Source organism: Phoca vitulina, unplaced genomic scaffold (assembly GCF_004348235.1).
Source record: "Phoca vitulina isolate PV1807 unplaced genomic scaffold, GSC_HSeal_1.0 scaffold50, whole genome shotgun sequence".
Lineage (NCBI taxonomy): Eukaryota > Metazoa > Chordata > Mammalia > Carnivora > Phocidae > Phoca > Phoca vitulina.
The window spans coordinates 171,814-198,968 of NW_022589753.1; the positions used below are offsets into that span (position 1 = coordinate 171,814).

The following is a 27,155-nucleotide window of genomic DNA, read 5'->3' on the forward strand; positions in this document are numbered from 1 at the left end:
CTCAGGCCGCCCTGGGTCCAGAGGCCCCATTATTAGCACCTCATCTCCACAGGCTACCCCTAGGCGACAGTGGGGACTTGGGCGCCCCGCCGGATCTGCCGGGTGGTGGGGAGGGGGCGGGTGGGGCACGAGGCCAGCCGAGCGCGGGGCGGGGCGCGCCTGGCAGGGCGGGCCGGGCACCTCCCCGCGCGAGGAAGTCCCGTCCCCGCGCTTTGGGGAAGTGCAGCCGAGGCGCCTGCGCACTGCACCCTGCGCCCCCTCCCCGACGATCCGGCCGGACCTCGGGGCGCGCGGGCCAGCAGCGGCGGCGCGAGCGGCTCGGGAGCGCGGCCGGTGAGTGCGCGCGCGCGCGGCGCCGAGGACGGCGGCTCTGCCCCTCCCGGCCCGGGGCCCGGAGGCCGTACGGGGCGGGAGCCTCGGGAGCTGGCGCCCGGATCCGCACCCCAAGGACTCCAGCCGCGGGGTCCACGTGGACCCTGGGCCGCGGCGGGACTGGAGCCAGTCCCCCGCGCGTGGGGGAGGGGGCGCTGCAACCGGTTCCCCTTTTTCTGCAGCTCAAAGCCTGGGGAAGTGATTGCTCAAAGGGGGGGGCCGGAAGAACCCAGGTTTCCGCGTCTCCCGCCCCTCCAGCCTGGTGGGGAGGGGCCGAGGCGGGACACCCTGTCCGCCCCCACCCCCACCCCCTTGGATCTGGCAGCCACTCACCCTGCAAGGCGCAGGGGAGGCGCTGCGCCCCCGGCCCCAGCTGATCCGGGGCTCCCGGCGCCGGCCTCCCTCCAGAACGCCGCAGGAGTACCTCCTGCCGTCTGACTCGAGTCCCGGCTGCTGCAGTGCACGCCCCTTCGGCAGCCAGGGTGGGGCCCAGAGGGAACCTGGCCCCTCCCGCCCCCACCTCGCCTTTGGGTCGATGGTGAGTGGGGCGCCATGGCGAGTTCCTTCAGATAGGGGTGGGGGCGTCAGTCAGAGGCTGGGGGAAGGGACCCCTGAAGAAGGAGACAAGCTCTACCAGGCCAGACCTTGCCAGCAGAGAGGAAGAGAGAAACAGGTTGCCCCCACCACTGCAGAGGTGGGGTGGGGGCAAGGGTCACCAGGGTTAGAAAGACCGGGCCTGCCTTGGAGGAGTCAGGCTGGGGCGCCCCCACCTATCAGATGGGGGGGCAGCGACAGGAAACGTACTGAGTGCCATCAGAAGCAGGGAAAGGAGCCCCTCTGTCAGCCCTCCGCCCAAAGGTTATGGCATTTTTTTCTGGGATTGTCACATTTTCTTATTCTTTTTTTGGACTGGGCGGGCTCAGGGACGTTCTTTTTCCTTCTGTGGAGCAGAGTAGCAGCTGCTCCCAAGGGAACCTCTGTCCCCAGAGGCCAGGCTTGCTGCCTGTCCAACCTCTCCCACCCCAGACTTGGGGGCCAGAGCCTAAGGAGCTGGGAAAGGGGAACGAGTCCGCTCCCAAATGCCAGGATGAGGGGCAGGAACCCCAATTCAGACCCTGTATCACCTCAGCAGAGAGTGAGTGAACAGGTGACCCCAGTCAGCCTGAGGAAGGTGCAGGGAGCCAGGTCCAGGCCTGCAGCTGGGACAGAAGACACTGACCCCAAACACAGCCTCCAGCCCCAGAGCCCCCTGGATCTGCACCCCCAGACAGGGCCCCTCCTCTAATTCAGAGCTGAGTCTTTGGATGCTAGGGAGGGGAGAGGGGACAGGGCCCTGCCCCCACTCACAGTAGGTGGGGGTGCAGAGGAGGAAGAGCAGTTTTCTGCCTGGCTACCAGACCTCAGAGGTTGCCACACCCCTTCCTTTCCCTAGAAGCTTGACCCCTGAGGGAAAGGCAAGCTGTGGGGCTGCTGCTTCCCCATCTGCTTGCCTGGAGCCTGTGGGACCCAGTTGGAGGGTCCCCTCCCCCATGGTCTCAGGGGAAGCCAGGTAGCTGGTAAGGGGCCTCAGCCCCAGAGGATCCTATACTTTCCACCGTAGATTCGGGTCAGGGCAGGGCCTCTGCATGCCCGGGTCCTGGAGGCAAGGGTGCTCTAAGTGTGCATAACTCATACGCGGCCCTGGCATCCCTGCCCCAGGAGCTGCCTAGCCCGGTTCTGCTGTGGTGCTGGCCCTAGGGCACCCACCCTTCCCTCCTTCCCTGGGAGATCCCAAGAGGCCAACATGGACCAAAGGGGGATTGAAAGTCCACAAGCTGAGGGATGGGGGCAGCGGGGAGGATGATAATTACATGAGAAAATAAAGTGAAAGCAAGTCATGAGGCTCCAGGCCGCCAAGATGGGGCTTGGGGACAGGACTGGGCGGCTCAGCCATGCAGGGGAGCACCCCAGGCCCTGTGGGTCCTCATCTAGGCCAAGGTGGGCACAGGCAGGGGCCGTGGTGGGAAAGCATTCAAAACTGCCCCCAGAGCACTGATTGCCCACCCTGGTGGGACCTGTGGTTGGCCTCGCAGGGGTGGGGGTGGGGGTGGGGGGGATCAGGCTCCTCACCCTGGCTTGGGGCTCCAGGACCCGTGCCCCCTGGGTGCCTCTACCATGAAACATGGGTACAGACATTGAAGAGAATGCTGGCCCTCACCCCCTCCAGGGATCCCGCGTCTCTGACCCAGGATGCAGGACACCCCAACCCATTGCTACCCCCCCGCTCCCCTCCCCCACTGGCACCCCAGGCTGTATTGGTTTCCACAGCCTGGTGGCGGTGGGAGGAAGGGAGGCTGGGAGACCCTGGGTGAGATAAGGTACCAGCTGGGGGTTGGGGTGCTAGGGGCAGCGTCTAGGACCTAGGAGCCATGGGTTCCCAGGAGGCTCACGGCCCTCCTCACCTGTGCCCTGCTGCATTTCCCACACCCTGAGGAAGTCCTGCCCCACTCGTCTCCTCCATGCTGCAGACCTAGTCAGCTGCAAACAGGCTGGAATCCCCTGGGGCCCACGCTGATCTGGACTCCTGGTGGGGAGCAACCCTCCCCACCTCCCCCACCCCCTGCAGAAAACCCAGAATGGAGGGAGCTGGGGAGGGGGTCTGAATGTCTTACTACCACCCTTATGCATTAACCTGTAGCCCCAGACTCTTGGGGCCCCCAGTCCTCTTGGGAGGGGCCAGGAGCCGGAAACCAAGAAAGAGGAACCCAGACTTCCGGCTTCCCAGGGACCGAGCAAATGAGGGTGTCCCGGAACCTCCTGTGGAGATCTTGTCTGGGGCCCCCTCCTCACTGTCCCTGTCCCTGCTCACAGCCCTGGTGTAGGCTGGGGCAGAGGTAGGAGCCCGAACAGAGTGGCCTGAAGGTGGGGGGCAGGGGAGCAGGCCCCCCAGGGCTCTTGGAAGGACCCCTTCCAGGGGACAAGGAGAGACTATAGTCCCAGGTTCTCAGTGAGAACCTCCACCTCTCTTCTCAGACTCCCAGGCTGTGGTGAGGGTCCCGGAGCCAGCACCACGGAGCCCGGGCGACCTCCTGCACCCACCCATGCCCACCCCGCATGAGACTGAGAAGCAGGTGCAGCACCTCCACCCCTGCCTCTGCCCCCATTGTGGGAACGGGGGCGGGGGGGCGAAGAGCTGGGGGACCCTTGACCGCCTGGGAGGCCGGGGGGGTGACCCCCAAGGGGAGTCAGGGAAGAGGTGTGGGGCCCCAGGTTCTGGCCTGGAGCTGAGGAGGCCCCCATATCACCAGCACGTAGGGCCGGAGGAGGCAGACCAGCCCCCCTCGATGTCCAGTCATGACGCGGCCCCCCCGGCTGCCCCCAGCCGCAACCCCTGCTGCTTGTGCTGGTGCTGCTGTTGCGGCTGCTCCTGGTATGTGGGGACTGGGGTGGGGGGGCAGGGACGGGGGCGCTGTGCGGACATGGGGCCCCAGATCCTGCCCCCAGACGCTCAGGTGGCTCATGAGGCCCTGCCTCCCACAGCTCTCGTCCAGGGGCTGCTGGGCCCCGCTGGCCAGTGGCCAATGCCCAGACCTCTCTGTATGTGTGGCTTTCATGTGTGGTGTGCCTGAGGGTATGTCCATGGGTCCGTGCCCACCTGGCCAGTCCACCACGTGTGCACTCCTCTGTCCGTTTACTCAGCACGTGCTGATGCCGCTATGACCCAGCCTGAGCTGGCCCTGGGGTCCTACAGAGGGAGAGACAGAAGCACATCCTACACGCTGTTAGGTGGAAGGACACTGAGCAGGGACCCGGCCTGGGGACCATGGGGATGAGCTTCCAGAGCGGCCTGCCAGAGGGCGGGTGTGGGGCCTCCAGGTGGTAACAGGGTTCTATAGGCCTGTGGAGAAGCTGTTGGGAGTTTTCATGCCTGACAGAGGCCTGGCCCTATTCAGGCTTCCAGCCCATGGCTGTTGAGTGGACAGCGCTGTGGGGAATCAAAGGGGGACCTGCTGACTAGTGAGCAGTTCAGGCGTGCGACGGGAGAGGGGAGCCGTGAAGAATTAGGACGCACTAAGACTTTGGCTGTGGGGGCCGAGGGAGAGTTTGGGGTCCAGCAGATAGGGTAGGAGAGGAACAGAGTTCTCTGTCTGTTTGGGTTTGAGATGTCTGTTAGACATTCCAGTGGCCCTGGAGGGAGATCTGGCTGGAGGCATGGATGTGGAAGCCAGCCCTGACACCGGCTGAGGAGCCAAGGGAGGGAAAACGGTCCCTTGGGGAGAATCAGACACACACAGGCTGGAGCTTTCCTACTCCATCAGCTGGGGCCTCTGGGAGAAAAGGGTGGGGGCTGAGGTCAGGTCAGGGAGGCGCACAAGGAATCAGTGAAGTCCCGAAGGCTAGGAGACAGGAGAGGTCTCCCGAACACCACCGAGACAGCGTCGGTCCCAGGGGAGAGACAGGAGGGGTGGTGGGCTGCAGCAGGTGCAGACCCTCCTTCCCTGGAAGGTGTGAACAGTGCAGACTCCAGAGCTGCCCACCTGCAGTGGGTTCACACAGAAGCTGAGAGTCCCCGTGCCCCGTGTGTGTGTGTGTGTGTGCGCGCGCGCGCACGTGCGCCAAGGCCAGGGGTACCGTGGAGGCCAGTGCCACCTTTCTCTCTGCGGGTAGGAATGAAGAGCGGCGGCGAGCGTGGCGGGTGTCCCGGGAGAACAAGCTGCAGCCCCTCCCCAGTTGTGAGGCATGGTAGGTGTGGCCAGCCGTGCGTGCGTGTGTCTGGGTGGTGGGGGAGCAGGCCTGACCTGGCCTGGCGGGGAATGCCCACAGCGCCACGCCAAGCCCTGAGGAGGTGCGGAGCTGGGCGCAGTCCTTCGACAAGCTGATGCACAGCCCGGCGGGACGAAGCGTGTTCCGGGAGTTCCTGCGCACGGAGTACAGCGAGGAGAACATGCTCTTCTGGCTGGCCTGTGAGGAGCTCAAGGCTGAGGCCAACCAGCACGTGGTGGACGAGAAGGCCAGGCTCATCTATGAGGACTACGTGTCCATCCTGTCCCCCAAGGAGGTGCACCGCCATGGGGACCCAGGGCAAGGGTTTGGTGGGGGGGGGGACACCTCCTGGGCCCCTGACCCTGGCGTCCTGTCCCACAGGTGAGCCTGGACTCCCGAGTGCGGGAAGGCATCAACAAGAAGATGCAGGAGCCGTCCGCACACACATTCGACGACGCACAGCTGCAGATCTACACACTCATGCACCGGGACTCCTACCCCCGCTTCCTCAGCTCCCCCACCTACCGTGCCCTGCTGCTCCGGGGGAGCTCTCAGTCCTCCAACGAGGCCTAGGCTGCCCATCACAGCGGCACAGACATGGGACCCCTCCGGTGGGCAAAGACTGGGTTACCTGCACAAGCGTGTGTCGGCAGGTGTCCGGCACACCGCGGGGGCCCAGCACCCCTGAGGGCAGTCCCAGACTGGAGCCCCCTCTCTACCCAAGGGACCTAGTACCCTGAGGTCCCGCTAAGAGGCAGGTGTGAGGGCCTCTGGGACCAGGCGGCCCCTCCCCAACCGGCTCCCCGCTGGCTGGCCAAGTGCTTCTGCTGGGGCTCCTGCTTGGGGAGAGGGACCCTCCCAGGAGTTCTCATGGACCCAGCAGCTTCACTTGGGCCTCCTCCCCAGGCAGCCGGGGACCTTGAGAAATGCCTCTGATGGGAAGCAGGGCCTCTGTATTGTCTAGTTGTGACGTGAGAAAACCCTCCGATTCAAGCTGTCTGCACCCAGATCGGACCCAGAACCTCAGAACTAGGCTTGAGGCAACAGGAGCCAGTTTCTTTTTTATATTTTCATTAATTTTAAACCTGGAAACATGTCCTTACTGTATTTTATCAAAAAAAGAAAGAAATGTTTTCATATTTATCTCCATTCCTTTTTCATCCAAAATAGGATCTTATTATTGAAGATATTTTTAATGCAAACGTCTCTCCTCTCTTTCCACATCTGGGGGGAGATTCAGGAATGAAGAATTGTCCCAGACCTAGTGCAGGGAGCAGAGGAGACCTGGCCCCAGTAGGCAGCGGTGCTCAACCCTGCCCCAGTGGGGGTGCCAAGGCCAGGGCGGGACGCTGATGGGGGTGGCCTCCACAAGGCACGCGCTTGCCACCCCATTACCTGAATCTCTAGGAGGCGAAGCGATTCAAAGCTGTAGTGGGTCCAGGGCCCACCCCATCCACTCTGTCGTCAGGAGCAGAGGGTCAGGGTGAGGACAAGTCATCGTGAATGGCTAGGGGACCCAGACGTAGCCTCCTGCCCGTAAGCCCTGGGCCCTGAGCTACAGTGCCTGGGGAGGTTCGGGAGACCCTGGGTCCTCTGTGTGCCTAAGGCCCCCTCCCACCTGATCCCATGTCTGTGCATGCCCACGCCCATGCTGTGTACCCCCAGCACCTGCCCCTCATCCATGGGCACACACAGGCAGAGTCTGCCCCCAGTGTTCTGAGGGCCCACGGGCTCTTCCCTCCATCTCTGTTCCAACAGGGCCAAACCTAAGTATCACCTGATCCCAAGGAGGAGGGTCGTCATCCCCCGTGGTGGGGGGAGGGGGGAGGGCCAGACATGGGGGGCAGGAGACCCAGCTCACAGCCCAAGACTGTGGGTCCACCAGAACCAAGGGCCAGAAACTGCACGATGGCAAAAAGAAACATTTAATAATTTGGGGGGAAAGGAAGAAAGGTGTACTGCAGGCAAGATGGGAGAGCAGGGTGCACAGCCCTCTGGGGAAGTTCAGGTGGGCACAGGGTAGGTCTCAAGAAGCGGTGTCTGTCGACAGGACACAAGGAAGGCTGTGGCAATGTGCTGGCCACAGCCCAAGGCTTCACACACATCTCAAGGAGGGCTCAGCAGAACTGCAGCAGACGGATGAGAGGCATCAGCCACATGGACCCCGGGACCCCCGCAGGGCGAGAGACAGGGCTGGGGTCTCCACCCACCTGCTCTGAAGCCCCAGGAGGCTGGCTGGGTATGGCTGTCCCCCATTTCATGTCACATGGGTCCCACACAGGCTGGAGACACCCACCTCCAGAGAAGGCCTGCCCACCTACCTTCCAGCGATTTCCACACTCATTGCAGACGACAAAGGTGGTCATGGGTTCATCAGAGCTGCGGGTCTGCACCTGTGGGGAGGGCGATGGTGAGAGGGGGCCACCCCCAGCCCCAGGACTCAGTCACTTGGAGCAGGAGGCCCCGAGATGCAGGTCTTCCCTGGAGTCACAGCGTGGGGAGGCTACCCGTCCCCTCCGGTAGCGCTGGCATTGTAGCCCCTCGGCCCCTCTGGGGGACCCCCACTGAGCCTGCCCAGCGACTCCAACCCTTGTCCCCTTACCAGGGACCTTACCAGGGACCCCTGGCATATCTTGAGGTCCACATCAGCGCCACCTCCATGGGTCTGAGCGTCGTCCTGTGGCCACCGCCAGGCTGCACAGCACACCCACCCACCGGCCAACAGCAACATTCCTGGGGGCCCCTCCATGCTGGGGGAGGCCAGGCCCCCCATTTTAGTGCCCAGAGCAAACCACCCCCTGAGATGCTGCTCACTGGGGCCCAGGGGTGCTGGGCAACGGAGAAGGCTCCAAAGGTGCCCTCCACAGTGTGTGTGTCCAGGGACCCCCGGGGGCAGGCGCGGGCTCCGGGGAGCATGAGGTCAGGTGGCCGGGGCGCACCTGCGTGTAGGTGCAGTTCTTCCTCCTGCATTTCCCGCAGGTGAACAGGTCCGTCTGTGTGCCCCCCGTGCGGGCCATCTGGTGCTCTCGGATGGCCTCCTTGGTCATTGCCTTCCGGATCTCCTTCAGCTCATCACTGGCCATCTCCTGGGCAAGGAGCCACGTGCTTACCACTGTGCACAGGGGCGGTCCCCATGCCCCTCCAACAGGACTCACCTCCGATGTCATCACAGCGATCTGCTGGGGTGTTATGGCGCCACAAAGTACATTCCGTCGCAGGTCAGGGTTCTTAGCGTCCTTGAGGTTGGAAATGCGGCTCCTCACACGGTTTTTATACTTCATGTCCGTGTTCCCCACGTCCCGGAAGATGCGTGCAAGTGTTTAAGGACCTATCCAGAGGCCAGTGCTGCTGCCTTCCACCCACCCCATGGGGCCAGCCGAGGGAGGCCAGCGAGGGCCATATGGGGGGAGGGACCGCAAGGGGAAGGGGAGCCCAGCAACTCCGTCTGCCCACCCACGCCTGGCAGCGAGTGGAGGGGCAGCTGAGGGGGGCCCCCACCAGACCCACCCGTGGCTGAGGCCCAGCTGCAGGTTCAAAGCCCCGGTGACCCAGGCCCCACCAGCAGGCAGAATCAGTCCCTCAGCAGGTCCAGGGAGGGCCCTCCTGGTCCACCAACCAACCGCCTGGCGAGGGCACTGGGGCCGTGGCCACCAGGGAAAGCCGGGCCTGGCTGTCCTCATGACTCCACCAGAAACCCCAGATCCCAAAGCCCCACATAAAGGATATATTCCTCAATCTGGGCCGACAGGCTCTCGCAGTCTGCACCAACGGCCATGTGATCATCTGCAAGAGGCAGCCCTGGCTAGCCACCCCACTAGCTGCCCCGCACTTCCAGCCTGCCCAGCACTGAAGCCCAGGACCCAGGTGCTCTGGTGACCCCAAGACCCCCTGCCCACCTGGGGTCTGCTGCAATGGACTAGGGGAGAAGGCTGTCCCTGAGGACCCTCTGAACTCAGGCCATCCCAGGACTCAGGGTGCACGTCGGGGCACTCACGGTCTGTCTGCAGGGCGGCGGTCAGCATCTCACGGCACTTGCTACGCACAGCATCGCAGGTGACCGGCACCGGGGGAAACGTGGTGATCCTTGGGGCCGATGGCATCCTGGGCAGCTCTGGCCTCTTGCGGCTGGAGAAAGACACACGGGTCCCCAGAAAAGCCAACAGTACAGCCACAATCCCCCGAATCCTGTTTCTTCTACCTTGACAGCAGCCCATGGCCCTGCCCCCTGCAGTCCAGCCCAGCATGCCCTAGGGGTCTGCCCAGTTGGCCAGAGGCAGTAAAGCCCACCGGCTGGGGCGTACTGCCCAGACGAGGGCCCTACGGGGGCAGCATCCCCTGGAAGGGTCCCTGCCCTCCGGGAGGCCAGAACACCAGGCCACACTGCTCAATACCAGCTGCCATTTCAGGGAGAGGCAGATGGTGTTGGGGGTCGCCCAAGACCACAGGTGGCCTCATCCAGCACGGATGCCCCTTCAAAGATTGGGCACTCCCCACAAGCTGCCTGACAACAAAGCTGCATCTACCCAGCCCTCCCCTCACACCCCTGCATCTCGTGACCCCCACATAAGTTAGGGGGAGCAGGGGCTTCCTGGAGGGAGCAACAGGTGCCGATGGGTAGATGAACCCATAGCCCTGCACAACCACACTGAATTGAGAGATCAGCCTTTGCTGGCCTCCCGCCACCTCTGTCCAGTGAGGTCAAAGGCAAAGCAGCCTATGGGCCACAGCCTGTCCCCATGAGGACCCCCAGTCTCCATGACTGCCCTCCCTGGGGCCACAGCAGTGAGGCCTCAGTGCCCCCAGAACTCGCGTCATGCCGCAGCCTGGGGCACCCAAGAGGAAAAGGGTTCAGCAGCAGTGGGACCCCGGGCTAAGGGGGCTGCTCAGCCAGTGCAAACCAGACCCCAGGACACGGATGTGGAGCTGGGGGACGGCAGCAGAGGGCTCCCACATGGCTCTCCATGCAGCCGGGTGGACACAGCCCCACCCTGCAGATGGTTGGAGCTGGAAAAACACAAGAGTCCAGAGGAGCTCTGGAAGAGAAGCGAGCAGCAAGAGGCCCACCAGGCCAGGCAGGGCTCCCCTGGGAAAGTCCCTTCCAAGGAACTGGAAGGGCTGATGTGTTCATTTGAATGGCCTCAGCAGCCCCAGGGCACAGGGAAACCTGCACTTTCATCTGCTGAGCAGGAGGGACAGATTGGGGGGGTGGGGGAAGGAGGGCAAGCACCAATGTTCCAGACGCACCACCTGGGATCCTTGGCCTCGGGGGCCTCCTTCGAGGACGATGTGGGCAGAGGCCCGCCCCTCCTCTGCTCCCTGGCTTTGGCATCTGAAGCATCTGCAGGTGCCAGGAAAGGGAGAGGTTGGCCAGGGGGAGGCAGAACCAGAGGGCAGGGCCAGGCCAGGGAGGGGAGCAGATCACCACCAAGGCACAGCCTTCGTCACACCACCAGCCCTAACCCGCCCACCCTAACCCCAGCCGGGACCCTAGCTGCTGAGCCTCCCATACCTGGGGCCCTCTGTCCTCCCTCCTCAGAAGGTCCTAAGACAGCCTCCACCTCCTTTCCTACCCCCCTCAAACAGGCCACCTGTGAGGCCTCTCTGGGGTCTGCCATCGTGGCAGAAAGGACAGCCACCTGCCCAAAGTGACCCTTCAGTATGGAGCCCCCTGAGTGACAGCCCCCACAAATGAAGTGTTTGAACTTGGACGAAGACCAGGGGTGGTCATCCCTCAGCTGGGCCTTGGGGGTCACAGCGAACCGCCGACCACTGAGCATGTCCCCCACAAGGCTCCTGAAACCCAAGCCTGTGCTGGGGACCATCCCACAGGATGAGAAGCATCCCCCACGCCACCAGAATAAACATACTTGTCCAACACGTAGGCTGATGGCCACGCAGGACTAGAGGGACCCAGGACAAAAGCTCTATTTTGCAAGGGTTTGGACAGAGCCCAGGAAAGGCTGGGAAGGGAGGGGGGCCTCAGGGTCCCAAGGTGGGCATCCCTGCAACCCCAGCTGCCCCCCTGTCCCGTCTGAGTGCCTGTGCCCCCTTCTCCTCTTCTCTCCCTTTCTCAGCTTTCTCCCCTCCTCCTCTTTGCCCACATCTCCTCTGGCTCCCTGCCCTCTAGCTGCGCTGACCCCTCTCTCTGTGCCAGGTCCCTCCAGGTCCCTGGCCACCCTCAGTGCAGTCCTGCTTCTACCTTCCGCAGTCTTTTCTCCTTGCTCTCGATGGATCCCCTGTCATCCCAGACCCAAGCCTTCCTGGACCAGTTCTGGAACGACCCCACTCCCAGCTGGCCCAGGCTCAGGGACATCACTGCCGGCACCCTACACAGAGCTGACCAGCAAGGGGCCCCAGCTCCCAGCCCGCGCCACCTGACCCGCACCCAGGAGCTTCTTCCAGGACTTGATGAGAGACTTGGCCAGCGCGATGACCTCCTCATCGGAGCTCTGCTTCCGCAGGGCGTTGACAGACATGCCGACCCGTGTAGACTGTAAGGCAAGCAGCCTGGGCTGGGGGGACGGCAATCAGACCCTCCTCACAGGCCCTCCGAGGCTCCCATGGGGCAGGGGCTGGGGACCAGCTTGTGAGGTGGATACCCCTTCCGAGGGCTACTGTCCCATGTGGAACCCAGCATCCTCAGCGAGAAACAGGGTGGGTTTTCTGTAGATGCCCCTTTGTATTCCTGAGCAACAGACAGAAGCAGGGACGGACTCCTCCGGGACAGACATCTGTGCTAACCAAGGCCCCGGGGAAGGGGCCAGGAAGCCCTGCCAGGTGCCCAGGAGCTGTCCCAGGCAGGAGGCACACAGGGCCCTACCTGCAGCAGGTGCAGCGTGACAGGCATGGCCTTCAGCTCCCGCAGCAGGTCCATGGCTCCCTCCTGGAAGGAGAAGGGGGACCTTCATAAATGACTTCGAGGTCTCGGTGGACAATGCAAGAAGGGGGCACAAGGAGTAACAATTTGGAGATCCACCTGGGGCCACATGCCCAGGGAGGGCCAGAAAGAGAAGGAAAGTGGGCTTGGCAAATTCAACCGCAGTGTTTTGGGTCACTGACCAAACCATGGTTGCAGGAAACAGCTCCAAGGACCGCAGCCCCTCCCCAGCAGGAGGGCCGCACCCAGGTGAAGGTGTGGCCCCAGGGGTGCTCACTCCCCTGTCCAGTCTCCTGTCCCTTGCGGTGGGTTGGGCAGCTTCTCCCTGAAGTGGCTCACCCACCAGCTGAGAGGGGTCAACCCGGGCAAGGTCAGCGTCCCCTGCAGAGGCCAAACACTCTACTTCCATCACACCCATACCCACACCCAGATTCAAGTCCCATGGCCCCACCCTTCATCAATCCCTCTAGGCCTTGCCTTATTCCTCAGGCCAGCCACCTTCCCCACCTTGCCCCCTCCCACTGCACATCTGTTTCTTCAAAGCCCTCCCCCACACCAAGGCCATGCACAAATGGGCTGCTCTCTCCACTCCAGGTTCAGCTTAAGATTCCTCAAGTGTGCCAAGTTGCTTGCCCCACGACTTTTGCACCTGCTGCCCCCACTGCCAGAAATGCCTCCCAAATACCTACAGATTTGTACCCTCCCTCTTTCCAAAGTTTATTCAAAGGACACCTTCTTGGCAAGGCCCCTCCTACTTAAAACTGTGACCACAGCCCATGCAACACCTCCATCCTCCTCCCCTGCTTTGCTTTCTTCCACAGAGGCTTCCCTTTTTAACACACTGGTGTTTTAACGTGTGGGTCTTCCCTTTGACATGAAGGGGGCAGAAGTAACCTGACCCAGACACTCAAGGTTGTGAGACCTTCCTGTCTTGAAGCCCAGGCCGTGGGAAGGCCTGGCCCTGCCCCAGCCCACCCCCCAATCTGAGTGACATCTATGCTCTGCAGCCCCCTCCACATCACCCCCAGCAGGCTCTGCCCCTCAGGCTGTGCACAGTCCTGCCCTGAAATGACCTCCGCAGGGAAAAAAGATGGTTGTCAGAGCCAAAGACACAGTGCTGCTCACTGATCAGTTTTCTGTGGCTCCAGACCAGAGGCAGAAACCCAATTCCTGACTTCCCAACCATGGGTCCCAAATCCCCAAAGAGGCGTCCCAGGCACTGGAACCACTGCCAGCCCTCACTGCCCATGCCACAGTACCCTCAAACCCCTCGGCGCGTTCCGGTCCAGAGGGTGGTCAACGCCCCCTCCTCATGCTCCGCTGCGCTTCCACCTGGACACACCCTCCCCCAGCTCTCCCTGGCCCCACCCAGCCCTCCATGGGTTCTAGGACCCATCTCTGACCCCACCTGGGTGGTGTTCTTTGTCTCCTTCAAGAGAGGAAGCAGCTTCTTTCTCTGGTCATCTCTGGAAACAGCTCTAGGTTGTTCCCACACCCTTGCTCTGTGCTGCCCACAGCCCCCCGGGGGTATGAACACGGTGTGTGTGTGTGTGTGAACACAGTGTGTGTGTGTGTGTGTGTGTGTGTGTGTGTGTGTGTGTGTGTGTAGGGGGCTGCTGCTTGCTGGATGAATGAATGAGTGGGAGACAGCCCCCTTTTAGGCCCCAGCGTAGAACTCTGTCCAGAACCTGGTCAACAGGGACCCAGGACAAGCCTGCTTAACCCAAAAAACCACCCAAAGCACCTGAGCAAGCCGACAGTCCTGGAGTGGCTGCCCAGGCATCTCAAGCCCATGACTGAGCCTCCTCCACCACCCTAACTAGTTGCTCACAGTCTGTGGGGGAGAGCAGGTTGTGTTTATTGAGCCTCTCAGGGGGCCAGCCAGGACCCCTCCCAACATCCTAAAGGCAGGTACCACCCACCGAGGATGCTTCCATGTGAGGCTATGCAGGTTGTCCGAATCTCAAAGCTGAAAAGGGGCTGACGCTGGAGCCCCATCTACCTGGTTCCTCTCAGACTGCAGCACAGCCTCCTCCAAAGACTCACTGGCCGCAGGACAACACAGGCCAGGGGCTCTAGCACCAGCGCTCCCAGGCCCGGCGCACCCGACCTCCCAGGGCTCTATCCCTAGCGTCTCTACGTATCTACCCACTTCCCAGTTGCTGCTGGCTGAGTCCTGGCTATGGAAGGGAAAGAATTTATTAGGGAAACCTGGTTCTTGTAGGGCAGGGGCAGATACAGGGGAAAAGGGGGGGCCTCTAAACCAGGAAAGGCCTCTGGCCTGCTTGTGAAGGGGGGATGATGAGGGCCACAGCCCCAGGCGGACCAGAGGTAAGGGAAGCGCTGTAGCTCCGGGAGGGAAAGGGAGTCCAGTCTCACACTCCAAACTCCTGCAGGCTGAGAAAGGATGAGGGAGGCCTAGGGGGGGACAGAGGGCTCTGAGTCGGGGTTGGGGCTCTGCGGAGAGTCCTGGGGGTGGGGGTGAACTGTGAGGATGCCCAGGCTGAGAAGGAGGAAGACACCGGGGGCGGGGCAGCCAGCACGAAATGTCTGAACAGGCCGGGGCTCCGGCAAGGCCTGGAGGGCGGGACCGAGGAAAGCTTCCGCTGGCCGGGCTCCGGTAGGGCTGGGGGCGGGGGGCAGTCTGGAGTTAGGGGGCAAGGAAGGAGACGGATCTCAGGTCTGCGGGGTCTCGGCCTGGTAGCTGGGGTCTGAGTCCAGAGAGGGCGGCTCCCCGGACCGGGTCCAAGCCCGATTGCGGCCTCTGCCGCGGGTGCGGGAGTGAAGGGCAGGGCTGGCCCAGGGCAGGGGTCTCGGCCACCGACGGGGGTCTCCCCACGTCCCGGGAGTCTCTGCTGGGGCGGGGTCTCGTCCTGCCCTTCGGGTGGTCTCCCCGACCCTGAAGGGGGTTCGGCAGGCTCGGCGGGGGTCGGCGGGGCGGGGGTCCCGGGGTCCTGGCGGCCCGCGCCCCTCACCGCACTCTTCTTGGTCACCATCTTGTCCAGCCTCCGGGCGATCCGCGCAATCTCCTCTTCCTTGCCCATCATCGCCTCGGGGGCAGGGCCCCCAGCGCCCGCCGCGCCAGCCTCAGCCTCCGGGCCTGGACCCCTGCCCCGGTCGTCGCCGTCGCCCGCACCCGTCACAGCCGACGCAGCCCTACCGCGGGCGGGAGACCCTCCGTTCAAACCCCCGGCCCCCGCGGTCGCTGCGCTGCATCGTGGGACATGTAGTTCCCACGGCCGCCCACCTCGCGCGCACCGCCCCCGCCCTGGACCACAACTCCCAGAAGACACGCAGAATTGCATGGCTTCCTGGGGAGTGTAGTCGTGACGCCGGCCGTCGCCGGAGGCCGACTGGGCCGAAAGACTCGCAGTCCCACAAGCCCCCGCGCGAGCCGGTTAGCCGGCGGAGGGCGCTGCGGTAGCTCGGCACCAGAACGAACGTGCCGGGCCAGACGCGACCCCAGGTTTGTCCCTACCCGACCCTCCGCCCCGGAGCGGCAGGTGGTCCGACTATGTAGGACCCATAGAGGCACGTTCGAGTCCGTCCCCTGTCTCCACCCGCTTGGAGCCTTCTTCTTCCACCCTCCGCTGTCCCGGGACAGCCGGACCCGCGGGAGGACTCCCGACCCCACCCCCCCCAAGCCTGCGCGGACCCCCTGCGCACTCTGGCCTGAATCGTGGCCTCTGAGCCCTGGTGCGTGGCGCCTGGAGGTGGGAGGGAGCTGTAGTCGGATGCGAGGGTCGGAAGATGCCCGGGGACTTGGAGACGCTGCGTGGGCAAGGCCCCTGCCTCCGGAGTCAGCTGCCGGCTGTGAATCCCCAGCTCTGCGCTTCAGATAAATCACTGACCACTCTGCGCCTCAGTGTCCCCATCTATGAAATGGAGATGTTAATATTGTCTGCCTCACAGGGCTCCTTTCGGGGTGTCGTCAGTTGATAAACCTCATGCACTGAGAACAGGTCAGGGCACAAGCATGAGCAATTCAGTTGTCACCTTTGCTGCTGGAGGTCCCTGGGAATGGCCAGACTGCACTCAGTTGGAGGGATGGCCCTGGCCGGTAGAGGGCTGGGGAGGAGCGGAGGGGCAGAGCGAGCATCCCCTCCAGATGTCTGCCACGTCCTCAGCGATGCGATGCTGGGTGGTTTGCTGGACAGGGCACAATTCAGGGGGAGGGTACAAGCCAGGGAATTGATGTCTGTAGTGCTGTGGGCCCCACCCCACAGTCACTGAAATTCAGGCCAAGTAACTGTGAGACCGGGTGGCAGATGGGATGACCAGATGACCTCGGCTGACCAGGCCTTGGACTCTCAGTGGAATTAATTAGATATGACTGAGCTTCCCAGCAGCCAAAGTGAAAAGGAAAACATGGTTATTTATGAGATTCCTTAGTAATCATAAGGAAAAAGCATGGAGTTCCTTAGAGGGAGCAAAGGTTTTCCAGGACAGAGGCCCTGTGGTGGTGAACACATCACCTCATTTCCAGACCGGCTCTGGTTCTGCCCCTCACTGTGAGCTGGGGCCATAGCTCTGACCCATCCCAACCAAGCAAGTCCTTAGATGGCCAGAACCCCCTGGTCTGAACATGTGTACAGCCTCTGAGGGTCCGGCCACACCAGGGACACTGGGAAGCTGGAGACACACCCTTCAGCCCTGCTCTGGGCAAGCAGTGACTGGTGAGAACCAGGAGCTGCCTGGGCTCCTGTATGACAGGCACCAGCGAGAACCCCAGAGAACACATCCTCAAAGATTCACGCTGGCCCCCATCACCCACAGGGACTTGTCCATGGAGGCTGCCCAGCCAGGCCTCTCAGACAGATGGGGGAAGCTGCTTCGAGGATTTCTTGAAGCGAACTCACTGTTGTGCTGGGCATCCAGGGAAGCTGAGCTCAGCCATGGCTTCTGACAAAGCCTGGGCCACAGGGGAGGGAGGGCAGACATGGCCAGTGTGGAGCATAGCCCTCAGCCTCTACCCTCTGGGGCAGGCAGATGTATGTCCAAGAGAACTCAAAACAGCTGTAGGTCCCTAAGAGTAGAATCAGAGAGGAGAGGGGCGCCTGGGTGGCTCAGTCATTAAGCGTCTGCCTTCAGCTCAGGTCGTGATCCCAGGGTCCTGGGAGCGAGCCCCACATTGGGCTCCCTGCTCAGCGGGAAGCCTGCTTCTCCCTCTCCCACTCCCCCTGCTTGTGTTCCCTCTCTCCCTGTCTCTCTCTGTCAAATAAATAAATAAAATCTTAAAAAAAAAAAAAAATCAGAGAGGAGATCAGGACAGGCCTCTCAGAAGCATCACCTGGTTGTCAAGGTTTGTGCCAGACACCTGACCTTGGCCAAGGCATCAGTTGGGGTAGGGTCTGGGCCATCAGCACAGCCCCCTGGGGCAGGTCACTGTCAAGGCCCAGCCTCAAGGTCAGTCTCCATCTGATTTCTCCACGGGACAGATGGGCACCAGGTGCTGGGGAGGAGAGCAGGCAGGCAGACACCCTGGAAAACCAGTGGGGATTCACCCTTGACCCTACTTGGGAAGACTTGCTAATGAGGGACTGTCCCACCATCTGTGCAAGGGACTTAGTGTAAGGAATGCCTCTCAGTGTGGGGCTGGTTGAATGGTTTAAGCCACAAAGATGTGACTAAAGTATAACTAAGGGAGCTGGTTAAGAATGAAGACTCTTAGGGGCGCCTGGGTGGCTCAGTCGGTGAAGTGTCTGCCTTCGGCTCGGGTCATGATCCCAGGGTCTTGGGATCAAGCCCTGCATCGGGCTCCCTGATCCGCAGGAAGCCTGCTTCTCCCTCTCCCTCTGTAACCACCCCCTGCTTGTGCTCTCTCTCTCTCTCTCTCTGTCAAATAAAATCTTTAAAAAAAAAAAAAAAAAAAAAAGACCCTTGCCTCTTATACTCCGTGGGTGGGCTTTGAGGTCTTTGTCCTCGGTCCATAGGGTACAGAGGCACAGAACCCTGGCCAGCCAGGATGGATACCGAGCAATGGGCACCCAGAGGAGGGCAGGGGTTGAGGACGCTGGGGGGCTGTGCTCCAAGTGTGCAGAGGGTGTCCCAGGACTGGGAGGTGGATGGTGGTCTGGAGTTTGTACCCAGCCCCTATGATCTTATCCAAGCTGCTGAGAGGGACAGAGGCAGTGACAGGATAGAGACTGGGGGATGGGGGAGACAGGACAAGCCTGGCTGCCGAGGAGGGGCACTGGGTGGGGTGGGAGGGAGAACAGGACAGGGTCTCAAGCTGGGGGTCAGGGACCCGCAGCCTGTCAGAAAAGAAACCAAGTGGGGAGGAATGTTCGTGCCCTTCCCGTTACCCTCTGGTGGAAGCATACAGTTGTTCCTTTGGTTTTGAAGCAATGACCGGCATCTCACAGCAGTGCCAGGACCGACCATAGCACAGACTAGAGCCACTTCCCGCCACGGCTGTCCTGCCGATGCCCCAGGCGCTCACTGCTGCTGGAGTCTGCAGCAAGAAAGAAGTGCTTAGACTGGGGCGCCTGGGGGGCTCAGTCGGTGAAGCGTCTGCCTTCCACTCAGGTCAGGATCCCGGGGTCCTGGGATCGAGTTCCGTGTCGGGCTCCCTGCTCAGCCTGCTTCTCCCTCTCCCCACCTCCTGCATGTGCTCTCTCTCTATCTCTCTCCCTCTCTCTCTCTCAAATAAATAAAATCTTTATTTTAAAAAAGTGCTTAGGTTTCTATATCACACTTTTTTGTTTTTCTATATCACACATTTTAGGAAATATTTTGATAACTGTGTTTCACTGTAACTGGTTTCCTTTGTAACCCTATGAGCTTTACTTTCTGCACTGCCCCATTATGTGGCACCAAGGTAAGGACACGGAGGAGAGGAGGAGCTGTTGGCTAAGAACTAGGGCCCTTCCCCTACACCGCCATAATGGAAATCCTGGCCTGCCTGCCTTGGACCCTTTCTCCTCCATGAGAAACTAGATGGTCTCCACCTCCAGAGGCTCCAGTGATAAGCCACAGGGACAGCTTGTAAGGAGCCTGGCATGTCTCGGTGGATCTTGATTGAACCCACTGAGGTTGCAGATGAATGGAAACCAAGACACTGGGGCCCCTGAAAGATGACAGCCAGGAGGTGGGGGGCCCCTGAAAGAGGAATGCCCAGCAGAGGGCTGGGCTTGGGGCTGCAGAGGCCATCCCAGGAGCCCAGCCCAGGGCAGGGCAGGTGATGGGGAAGAGGGAGTAGACGGAACAGGTCGGGGTAGGTGGCAGAGGAGGCAGGGTACTTCCGAGCTGGAGACCTGGAGGCCACAGCTGTTCCCCTGTGACAGGAGCCCTGAACCCTGGCAGGTCCAGTCCTGCATGGAAGGGGTATGGCCCCATGCAGCATGAATGGGAAGCCCAGGATCCAGATAGGGTGATCCTGCTGCGTGGCCCGTGTGGTCCATGATGAGCAGTGGCCTCTAGGTGGCAGGAGGGAGCCACAGACCAGCTGGCCAGCCAGGTGTCCCCCGCCCTCCCCCTGGAGAGGTGCCGTCCATTCTGGCCACAGCTGTGAAGCGGCCAGAGTAGGACAGAGAGGCCCTCATCTGTGGGGGCTGCGGGGGCTCCCACCCTCACCAGGGCTCAAGCTGGGGCAGCACCCACCAATCCCGAAAGTCAGTATTCCACCTTCAAAGTCCCTGGTCTGGGGGCCCTCGTGAGTTCATGACCCTTGGAACCTTGCTCAGAATGTTCACAGCCCACCCCAGACCCCTCATGGACCCTACCCAACCTTGGGAATGTCCTCCTCCAAGAAGCTGCCTGGGCCCCCAGACCGTCTGGTACCCTCAGAAAACTTCCCCCAGAGGGTAGCATCAGGACCATGGGGTTCTCCTGGAGGGGATTTATGTAAACCTGGCTGTACCCCACTAGGGCACTCCCCAGGGCTGGGGCCCTCCAGACCTTACCCTGACCCCTCTGCAAATGAGGAATTTCATTTCTCTTTGATACCCACACGCAACCTGAGTCACAGGGGACAAAAAGTTGCTCACATGTGCGCACAATGCCATACCTGAGGGTCCTCATGCACAGACACTCAGAACCACCTGGGACTGTCCATGAGGTGTCTGTCTCCCAAGGACTGCTCAGCTGGCAAAACAAGGCCTTCCATCCACCCTCTGCCACATCCCTAGCCCAGGACACCTAAGAGTTGCTCAGTAAATATGTGTCTCACGAAGGAAGGAAAAAACAATAGCACGCAGGGGGTGGGCAGGAAGGGACCCACACTTACCAGCCACCGCCCAGCAAGGGAGCCCCAAAGACAGCCCCCCCCCCCAAGCCCAGGGAGGGCCAGCTCAGGACTGACCTCCCCTGCTGCTTTGGGCTGAAGGACTGACACACAGACCCTCCTAGAACCAGATGGGGCCCTCCCCTGAGGACCCCCAGCCTCTCCTGCTGAGATGGACCCAGGAAGAGGAGGGGGGGTGGGGGACAGAGAGCTGAGAGCCAGGTGGACCTGACAAGGTGGTGGGAGTCAAGGCAGGGCCTTGCTGGGTTGGGAGACTGAGCCATGAAAATGTAGATGTGTGGGTGGAGGTCCAGGGGCTCCTGATTGGAGGTCAGAGGTGAAGAGGGATCAGCAAGGAGCAAAGAAGGAGCCCCCGAGGGATGGGAGACAGAGTGCTTACCTTCCCAGACCCACCCCACCTGTGCTTCTCCAGAATGCCCTCCTGGACACTCCACAGGCCCACTGCCAGGGGCCCTCCCTCAGTGCCCATGATGGTCCCATGGGGCAGCCCCCACAGAAGAGAAATACGCAGGCCTGCCCTCAGGAGCCTCCTCTGTGGGAAGCCCGGCCCTGTCCTGGGAGTTCTGAGGGGGAACACAGCCCTGAGAGGGACCTGGGGACACCCCAGCGACACCCCCAAGGTCCAGGACACAGAGGCTGGACCACACCTTTGGCCCAGAAGCCTGCCCCTCCCCCATCCTCAGTCCGGAAACATCGGAAGCTCAGGCCATTTATTTTTCTATTTGTGTCCCCCGCCCCCTGCCCGCCCAAAGCCGGCCATGACCCAAGCAGGTCGCATCCGTGCTTCCTTTCTGGCTGAGGCAGGGGCCTCGGTGGGAAGGCCTGTGCTGCTGCACTCACATGGAGCCCCACCGCACTTCCCATGGCCCCAGAAGCCCCCACCCATCCCCTGCTACCTTCAGGCAGCTCTCCCCTGGCCTGGGCACCCAGCTGTTTCTGCACCTCTTCTGCCAGACCCTCCAGCCCACCATGGTGGCCAGCACAGGGGTTGTGTAGAGCTGTGACCCCAGCCAACCCCATCGAGGAGTCCCTCAGATCCTGGCATCTGAAGTCAGGCAGGGCAGCGACCCAGGACTGAGATCCAGCAAGAGTCCCCTGTCCCATGTGCTCGCAGATACCCTGGCTCTGCCCTGCGGCAGCCCTTTCTCTGGGCCTCAGCCTCTCAGTCTGCAGAATGGGAAGAGCTGCCCACCCAGGGTAACATCTTTAGGAAAGTCCCCAGCCCAGCCCATAGCCTTGGCCCCAGCCCAGCTCCCTCCCCCAGAGGCAGCACTTGGGGGAGGCAGGAGGCATCCCCCAGAGGCCAGCAGCAGCCCTGGCGGCCTGCTCCAGGCTCGAACAATGTGCTTCCCTCACACAATTCCCAGAAAGGCAGCCCTCCCTGCCCTGCCAGCCAGCCTGGCGGCCACTCCACCCTCCCCATCCCCAGGGGCCCTGGGCGGGGGTGGGTGGGGGTGGGTGGGTCAAGGGCTATGGGTGAAAGGAGGAGGTCTGACTCCCAGGGCACCAAACCCAGGGGTCCCTGAGGTAGCATCTCCCAGGGGTCCAGGCACACCAACCCCGCTGCCCTCCTGGAAACTCCTCAGGGAGGCAGCTTTCAGCTGAGAAGCCAGGCCCACTCCAGGAGCGGACCCCCTCCCCTTCTTTCCTGGTGGTGAGTCCATCCTTCCTGAGCTGCCCAGGCCCATCTCCACACAGCAGCTAAGCTGAGGCTGTGGAAAGCTAAGTCACATCACACCCTCCTCTGCTCAAAACCCTCCTAAGTCACCAACCCTCCTTCAGAGAAAAAAACGAGACCCTCCCAGGCCTCACACAGCTCCCTGTCCACTCCCTGCTCTTCCCACATATCAGCTCAAATCCCTGCCCCAGGGCCTTTGCCTGTGCTGCTCCCACTGTGAACAACACTCTTCTCCAGATATCCCCTCATCTCTTTCCCATGTTCCCTGCTGGGGTTGGCTCAAAAGTCACCTCATGAAGTGACAGGCTCTGAGCACCCTGGACTCCACAGCCAGCAGCACCGTTCTCCAGAGCACGCACCACAGCCTGGCGCCCCACATTCTGCCTTGTTTGTGGATCTGTTGATTGTCTGTCCCTCTCCCCCAGAACAGGAGCCCCCTCCCCAGGCAAGGACTTGGGTCTGTTTTGTTCACTGTCTCCTAGAACAGAGCTGAGTTCACAGCAGGCACTCAATAACAAACGAATGAAGGCGTGAATGAATGATTCCTGCCCCTGAGTGAGAAGGGATGCGTGGTCCCCAGGAACACAGGCCTGCCCCCCAGCCCATTTGGCAGTCCCAGCTGGTTGGGCCATCAAAGCCACTTGTCACAAAGCTAGGGCAGCAGCAGAAAAGAAACATACAGCTGCAGGGCCCACTGGGGCTCTGCTCCTTCTCTGCTCCATTCCCAGGGCAGCTGAGGACTGGCAGGAGAGAGAGAGGCCAGGCCAGCCCAGGCAGGGAGGTCAGGGTGGGCACTGCCCAGGACACCCAGACAGCCCCACCTCTGCTCCTCCAAGAGCCCCTGAGGGGAGCAGGGCACAACTCCCGTAGGACTGGGACACCTGCAGACCCAGGCCCAGGGCACCCTGGTTTGAATAAAGACAGCCATGGCAGCAGCTGCCCCGAGCCCAGACTGGGTGGCATGCGGGGGGGGGGGTGGCAAAGCTGGGGGCAGGAGCTCCGGGCCGGCCCGCCGGACGACTGGACAGACAGAGTGTCTGGCGCCGGCTCAGCCAGGCTGGCCCTCGGCTCCCTCCTCACAGCTGTGGCCTTCCTTCCTGAGCCGGCGTTTCCTGGCTCCTCCCTGCTGTTGCCACGGAAACCTAGAGCCTGGTTCCCATGGAGCCCCTGCTGAGCCTGAGTGGGGCCCACACAGCTCGCAGAAACCCCCAAGACACACACGGCCACACCAGTCCGCCCCAGGGCTCACAGAGCCCAGCACCCCAACTCAGCCAGAGCAACATCCCAGCCTCTGCAACAGCCCTCGACACCTGGAACATCACAGAGTGATCAGAAGGCTCCTCTATCACCCTCCCCCCAGCCACAAGGCCCTGTGCCCCCCCACCTGTTCAGTCCTGCTGGCCCCGTCCTCGTCACACACCCAAAATGCCCACAGTGACAGCACCACACCCACCCCCTCTGCTCAAGACCCTCAGCCAGTCTGACACCCACCACAAGCCTACTGACAGCCTAGTCCCCAAAACCCCTGGCTCGGCCTGCGACTCAGGTCCGCTGACGCCAAACCCGCCCCTTGTGACGGCTGCAGCGGTGAGCTCAAGCGCCCATGCCGGCCCCCTCGTGCCCACCCCACCCACTCTTCCCTTTCGGAAGTCCGCTGCTCTGTGCACACCAGGCCTGGCATCCTGGGGCTGAGGGCAAGAAGGCACAGGCAGGGGCCTAAGTCCCAGCGTCCACCTGGGCCAGGCCCATCACCTGGGGAGGGACACGCACGCGTATACTTCTAGGCTATTGGGCATCTTCCTCAGAAGCCCTGACCCCTGGACAGAGGTCGAGGCTGACCCTGTACCTTGCCTTCCCCACCCCCTGCCCTAGCCGTGCAGCGGGGTCTGACGGAGGAGCCCTGGGACAAGGGCCAGGCCCGGAGCCCTGGTCTCAAGGACCCCGAGGTGGGATCTGAACTGAGCAGCCTGACTCCAAAGCCAAGGTCTCAGGAGACAGAAGACTCCCCTCCACCTGGACCTGTGGCTGACGGGGACCCCACCCCCACCCTCCAGGAGAAGGAGGGTCCGGCCCCAAGGGACTCAGTAATTGGTCCCAGCCTCCTGCTCCTGCAGCAGCCAGGGCCGGGTGGGTGGGAGCCTGTGAGGTCTGTGCCCCGGGCAGCGCCTGGGAGGTCTGCCACTCCCAGAGCCCAGCCAACCCCCCACCCAGAGCCACCGAGGGGGACTGCCCAGCATCCTTTGCAGGCTTCACCCAGAGCCTGGGGGTCTGGTCCTAGCTGAGCGAGGGAGTGGGTGGAGGCCAGGGAGGGCAGTGTCCACTCAACACTCAGGCCAGCCCCACACTTGCACAGAAAGCTTGCTCCTCTACTCCACCTTTCTGTCTGGGGAGTTGGGGGCTGCACACAGGGCCCCCCATAAGGGTGGGCAGTAGCCAATCTGGGCCAGGCCAGCCAGAGGTGGGTTCTAGAGACATAGGAATGCCCCAGACTCACAAATCACCCCCACTTTGGCTGGAGCTGTGCTCTTGCGGACCCCTCCCTTGGTGGGTGTTGAGGGTGAGGACTTCGCTGGGCAGGACCCCCATTCTACACCCTGTGGGACCCCATCTCATGGCAGAGTCCAGCCTCTGCCTGGCTCCAAAGGCCATGGGCAGACTCCAACGCCAGAGCCTACCTCACCCCTCACTCAGGCAGACACAGACCTTCCCCGTCACACAGACCCCACAGACCACACACAAACACACAGACACACACATCTGATGCCCCTCCCCCCAGCACAGCTGACCACACCCACACCAGCCCTTGCAGAGCCCTGGGGAGTCCCCCAGCCCTGTGCCTCTGAGGTCAGGGCCACCCCGACTGCAGTCCCCACCCCCACTGTCTTCCCATCTGGACAGTGGGCCAGAGCCACCATCCTGACCCCTACCAGGCAGCGCACACACGGGAGGACAGCCTGACTCCAAAGAGGCAGGGGGCACCCCAGGAGGCTCTCCTCCTGCCCTGCCCAGCCTCAGCCCACAGGACATGACAGCTGGACACCTGAGTAGCCCAGCTCTGTCGAGACGGAGGGTTGTTGGCTGGTGCCAGGCGAGGCAGCGCTCCTGGGGGAGGGGGCACTGTAGTGGTGAGGTAATGCCGGATGATGCCCACAACCGCATTTGGAGCCGCTTGGTCAGCTCTGGGCTGTCAGGAGCTGCAGAGGGCCAGGCAGGGCCTCTAAAGGAACCGAAAATCCATCCTAATGAGGGGAGAGGCTGCAATGGACGACCTTCTAGGTCTCCTTCCCAAGTGACCATCATCCCAGACCAGCTACTGCCCAGGCTAAACCAGGCCCTGGTAACCCCGGTCCACACCTAGAAGGGTAAAGGTGGTCTCTACCAGGGGCTGGCTCCTTGGACCCATTCTTCAACCTAGAGTCTTCCTCACACATCTCTCCCCCCACCCCCTGCAGGGTGCCCAGTCTACCCACTAACACTGGTCAAACAAAAGCTGGCACCACTGGGAGAGGACAGTGCACCTGCCCACCCCAGGGCCCCCCATTCTTGCTGCCTCCCAGGAAAAGCAAATCTTCCCCCTGGACCCAGAGAATCCACTTCCTGGTGCCTGAGTGCCCCCAGGACACCAGCACAGGCTCCAGTCGTGAATGAAGCTGTGGGGCCTGGGGAGTCTGGAAACCACTCTGGGACACCCAGGGCTTTACTCCCCCTGCCGATGGACAAGACCCTACATGACAGAACCCCATGGAGAGAGGGGATGGACACCCAACAGCCCTCAGGTTGAGGGACCCCTGTGGGGTTGCTTGCCTTTCCTCAAACCAGGAGGGCCACAGGGGGCAGCTCGGGAGCAGCCAGTCGGGGGGGCTGGAGGACCCACCCCATTCCTAAGCACTGACTTCGTGACTTAGCAGCACTACAAGGGCCAGGGACCTGAGAGCCTCTAGCCACACAAGCCCAGGGTCACTGACGCCTGCCGTCATGCACCATGGAGCTCCCAGCACTTGCGGTGTTGGTGGGAAGGAGGGCTGCACAGCTCCCAGGCTATAAATGGATGTACAGGAGGGAAAACTCAGATCCCACCCCAGAGCTGCTGAGCACACTCACGCCACCCCCAAGAGAACCATCCTCAGCAGGACGGTAGGGAAACAGTCCTGGGGGACATCCCTCAGACCCCTCAGTTTCTGGAGCCCAGGTCCCCTCCCGGACTTCCAGGAGGCTGGAAGCTCCTCTGGAAACCCTCCCAGACCTCTTGGCCCAGGGGAGGGGCCCCCCTTCCCCTCCACCTGCCCCAACCCTGGATCGGGCTTCACTCTATTGTGGTAGCAGTGGCCTGAGCTGGGCAAGGCAGCCAGTTACTGCTGGTCCCAGCCCCTGATCCTAACGGGCCCCGGAGAGGGGGAACAAGGCCTGGGGCTCTGCACCTTCTCTGGAGGTTCCTCTGCCCTCTGGTCTCCCTTGACTCTGGTATGGGTCCAGGGCATCCAATGCTGAGGTTTGCCCTGTTTGGAGTGGGCTCCGGAGCGATGCAGGGAACACGAAGTCCGACTTCTTGAACCCCACGGACAGACAGGGGGGCTCGAAGCCCCCAGTGGTGAAAATTCCACATGTGTGTGGAGGGTTGGGGACATGATGCCCTGCGGTTATCCAGAACACGCTCCCCCAAGATACAGGGCACTTTTTCCAAAGTGCCCTGTCCTTTCGAGCCAAACCCCAAGAAGGCTTCTTGGGAAGCCTCCCAAGAACATGGGTTAAAATATGCCCCTCTCCTCCCAATGTAATTTCGTGAGGGGGCAGCCACCCTCCCCTAATTACCGTCCGGGGGTCTGACTCCGTGGGTGGGGACGGCAGCTCATCTCTGAAAGTCTGACAGCCCCCACGAGGATGCCCCCTTCCAAGCTCCAGCCCACATCAGCGGCCCATGCCCACTAGGGGTGGGGGGGGGAGGGGGTCCTTCCTTCAGAGAGGGTGCGGGGGCAGCTGCGCGGAGGAGGCTGCGGTGGAATCCGGCGGGCCCGAGAAGAAAGGGAGCCCCCGGGGAGGGGGGCGGCCCCAGCCCGCCCCGCCCCGCCCGCCCGCCCCGCCGCCTATTGGCCCCGCGCCGCTATATCTGGGCGCCCACCCGGCTCGAGGCCACCGCCGTCTCCGCCGCCGTCCGCCCTGCCCTCCGCGCCCGACCCCGAAGTGCCTGCTATCCACCCTCCGCGCTCCCGCGCTCCGTTCCGACCAGGCCGCGCCCAGCTGGA

The 27,155-nt window shown here is 62.2% G+C and overlaps 2 protein-coding genes across 6 annotated transcripts; one reads left to right on the forward strand and one right to left on the reverse strand.

Annotated features, from left to right (window-relative positions):
* Positions 1-295: 295 nt before the first annotated feature.
* On the forward strand, positions 296-6,915 carry RGS19 (regulator of G protein signaling 19). Of its 4 annotated transcripts, none has more exons than XM_032387638.1 (6): positions 296-333; positions 3,385-3,482; positions 3,660-3,781; positions 5,020-5,094; positions 5,176-5,410; positions 5,497-6,915. In XM_032387638.1, the coding sequence occupies exons 2-6, from the start codon at positions 3,453-3,455 to the stop codon at positions 5,686-5,688; spliced, it is 654 nt and encodes a 217-aa protein (XP_032243529.1). In that variant the 5' UTR covers positions 296-333; positions 3,385-3,452; the 3' UTR covers positions 5,689-6,915. The 4 variants fall into 4 exon arrangements, with proteins under 4 accessions (XP_032243529.1, XP_032243527.1, XP_032243531.1 ...); XM_032387636.1 differs by lacking the exon at positions 296-333 and adding an exon at positions 399-910; XM_032387637.1 differs by lacking the exon at positions 296-333 and adding an exon at positions 2,521-3,245.
* Positions 6,916-7,029: 114 nt separating this feature from the next.
* Positions 7,030-15,215, reverse strand: TCEA2 (transcription elongation factor A2). Of its 2 annotated transcripts, none has more exons than XM_032387635.1 (10): positions 14,968-15,215; positions 11,936-11,998; positions 11,501-11,606; positions 10,363-10,453; positions 9,110-9,240; positions 8,842-8,898; positions 8,271-8,425; positions 8,055-8,201; positions 7,437-7,508; positions 7,030-7,241 (listed from the first exon to the last, which is right to left on the reverse strand). In XM_032387635.1, exons 1-10 carry the CDS (start codon positions 15,037-15,039, stop codon positions 7,233-7,235), a joined length of 903 nt encoding a protein of 300 aa, XP_032243526.1. In that variant the 5' UTR covers positions 15,040-15,215; the 3' UTR covers positions 7,030-7,232. The 2 variants fall into 2 exon arrangements, with proteins under 2 accessions (XP_032243526.1, XP_032243525.1); XM_032387634.1 differs by having other exon boundaries at positions 10,360-10,453; positions 14,968-15,214.
* Between the last annotated feature and the right edge of the window lie 11,940 nt (positions 15,216-27,155).